A 3335-nucleotide genomic window follows, 5' to 3' on the forward strand; every position below is an offset into this window, starting at 1 on the left:
ACTATCTACTTTCCACAATAAGCACATGTAGTTGAGCCAGTTATACAAGTCACAGGGTATTGCTCAAAGGGAAAGGAAGGAGTGGGCCCTGAAGAGAAGCTGAGACAGCAACCAGGTGATGCCATTTGCCTGCTTCAGAAAGGCCTTCACATCTCGTGAGAAGAAGAGAGGGCTGAGCCGGGCAGGCCTGGGCCTGAGAAGCTGCCTGGCTTCTGGAAGGCAGCGAGGAGCCCAGGCAGTCAGATACTCCAGAGAACTGCAGGTAAATGCCTGGGGATCCCTGTTGCGCTTGCTCTTAGCTGACTGATTTATCTTAGACCCAAGCTTCTTGAAAGACCCACGCCTTCACTTTTTAGTGTGGTCTCCATAAAGTTTCTTGCAACCTAGGAAGACTGGTTTATGGCTGATGAGTTTTCTCAGGGTTAAGAGTCACCTAAGGGATTCCACAGAGAGTTATGTAAGTTCCAAAGTGTAGACACCCAGGGAGCTGAGAAAATGGAACATCCAGTATGTGATTTGTTCGTATATGTGGAGAGTTAAGGGGCCCTGGGACAGAACTTTTTTTTTTTTTAGTAGCAATTTTTTTTTTAATTAATTTTTTTTATGGTGACATTGGTTAATGAAATCAAGTTTCAGCTGCAAACTTTAACAGTAAAGCCTGTATATATTTGCACTATGTATTCACCTCCCATAGTTAGATTTCTTTCTGTTACCACATATTTGACTCCTGTACCCCGTCTACCTCCCACCTCCCCGCCACACTAGAACTTTTGAAATTGGGGCTCTGCTGCCAATTCTACAACAGGTGATCCTCCTTGGCTAGAAGGCGTGGAGGCAACACTGGCTGAGTTGGTGATTGGCAATCACTTTCTTTCATCCACTGCCTCTCACTTTTTTCCCCTAGTACCCACCCTCCTTTATTCTACACTCACAGATCTGAAACCAAAGAGCATATTGAAGCTGTGTTTTGTTGAGGACACATGAAAAGCCACATACTTACTAGGAGCTTAATCTACAAACCCATGCCATAGCCACTACCTTGGAACAAACACATGCTATGTGTCAGGGACTCTGCTAAGAGCTTGATGTTTATTATCACCTTTAATTTTCACAATGACCCTGAGACTCAAGGGATGAACTTGACAGTCAAAGAAGGTGAGTGTTCAGGGGTCCCACTGTTAGGAAGTAGTGAAAACTGGGTTCAAAACTTAGCGTGGCCAACTCTGAAACTTTTTAAAAGACTCTGTTTTCTGGGGTGGGAGGTGAAAAAGGGGAAGGGATTAAGAAGTACAAATTTGTAAAGATGTGAAGTATATCATAAGGAATATAGTTAATAATATTGTAATAACTGTATGGTATTAGATGAGTACTAGATGTACTGGGGGTGATCACACTGTAAGTTATATAAATGTTTAATCACCATGTTGTACACCTGAAACTAACATAATATTGTATGCCAACTGTAATTGAAAAATTGCAAATTATTTTTTAAAAAAAGATTCTATGTTCCCTCTCCATTGGTTTCTTCTATTTCTATTACTCTCTAAAGTAGGTCTTAAAATGTGGTCTTAGACTAGCAGCACTAGTGGCACCTGGGAACCTACTAAAAATTAAATTCTTGGGCCCTACCCCAGACATATTAAATCAGAAATTCGAGAGTCGCGCCCAACAATCTGTGTTTTAATAAGCCCTCCAGGTGAATCTGACGCACACTAGAGTTTGAGAACCCCTGCTCTAGAGGTTCCTAACTTTGTAAGGGTCTTGAAGCAGAGTCTCACTGTCCTTATGGCTGCCATCTGGCCTCCCTCCATGTCCTGCTTGCTTTCAGCAGATTCATGCTCCTAGAAGGTACTTTTCTTGAGTAACCCTGCTGCTTAGAGGCCCTCGGGGAAGCAAGTGAGAGTCAGGCTCTCAAGCTGCCCTTCCATGCTGACTTTAGCACACTGTTGAGGAAAGAGCTTTGGAGCCAGGCGGGCCTAGGTTTGAATCTCAGCTTAAGCCACTTACCAATTGTTATTAGATGTGTGATTTAACTTCCTTGAGCAGTTCTCATCTGTAAAATGGAGATGATTAATCGTAACTCAGAGTTCTTGAAAGGTGAAACAAGATGAAAAATACAGGCTGGTCTTACAGAGTAGGGAAGAGGGCCACAGGTGAGAGTTCCATCATTTTGGCTTCATCAGCCAGACTAGAAGTGCTAGCTACCTGGCTGACAGGCTCCAGGTTTGAGGCCTAGGAACTGGTGGCCTATAGTGCATGCAGGGTGGGTACTGGCTATTTATTTTTCTCAGGTGCTGGGTGGAGTGTTCTCTGTGGGGCCACAGGCTCTATGGAAGCCCAGCCAGTGAAAATGAGCTGCCCCAGCGCCCTGCATGTGGTGGGGGTCACCAGGACACCCTTGCCTGGCCAGGATTTTGCATGTTGTCCTTCTGAACTTTGCAAAGGAAAGAAAAGTTCCTTTGGGCTGTGCTTATCACCTTTGAACCTATTATCTTCAAAGTCATAAATGCGATCCACTAGGCTATAAAAGTGACTCATTTCAACACGCTTTCCCTGCAGCCGGCTCCTTGACATCTACCACACACCCACGGTAACCAGAGGCCACCGCCATGACAAAGGACCAAAATGGAACCTGGGAAATGGAGAGTAATGACAACTTTGAGAGCTACATGAAGGCCCTGGGTAAGGAGGAGGTTGAGGGTGAGCGAGGGAGAGCAGCTTCAGGAGGACTGGGGTCTGATCCTCTAGACAGTGCTGCCATGCAGTTCCACTGACCTGAAGGCAAGCCTCGCTCCTCCCTTACTAGCTCCCGATCAAGCCATATAAATTCTCTGAGGCTCAGATTCCTTGCCTGCAAATTGGGAATAATAATACATGAGATTATATCAGAATGTCCTTAGCATAGTACCTGACACACAGAAAAGATACACTGAGCAGAGGACACACATACACATCCACCTGCAGACACGCATGCATACATACACTAGTAAAGCCAAACAAGAGGAAAATGCAGTAGCTCCCCTGCCTTGTGACAGCCATCTCTTAGATAACCAGTTGGGCCTGATATTATCCACGAATGACCCCTATCTTGCTCTTTTGTCAGTCTTGTAGTGGGGAAGCAGAAAAGTGGCTAACATCTCTCTCAGCCTAGAGGAAATCAAGCCTGCAGAAGGCTAGGAAAGGCTTTTGTCATATAGATTCAAAAAAGCACTGCTTCTCTGGCTTCTAAACTAAACTCCAGGCTAGGGGCTCAATCAGTGTGTCAACTGAGTTGACTCTCCTGTGAGATCTCTTGCGGGGCTGTCAGAAAACACTGGAAACCAGCAGAACTAGAC

At 45.0% G+C, this 3335-nt stretch overlaps 1 protein-coding gene across 1 annotated transcript in view; it reads left to right on the forward strand.

The window, feature by feature from the left end:
* The first annotated feature begins 2553 nt into the window (after positions 1-2553).
* Positions 2554-3335, forward strand: part of RBP2 (retinol binding protein 2) — a 17974-nt gene continuing 17192 nt past the window's right edge. The window contains exon 1 of the mRNA XM_011357458.1: positions 2554-2682. Within this exon, the coding sequence (XP_011355760.1) occupies positions 2610-2682 (73 nt within the window). The 5' untranslated portion in view covers positions 2554-2609. The remainder of the gene's footprint in view (positions 2683-3335) is intronic.

Source organism: Pteropus vampyrus, unplaced genomic scaffold, assembly GCF_000151845.1.
Source record: "Pteropus vampyrus isolate Shadow unplaced genomic scaffold, Pvam_2.0 Scaffold35, whole genome shotgun sequence".
In the NCBI taxonomy this organism is placed as follows: domain Eukaryota; kingdom Metazoa; phylum Chordata; class Mammalia; order Chiroptera; family Pteropodidae; genus Pteropus; species Pteropus vampyrus.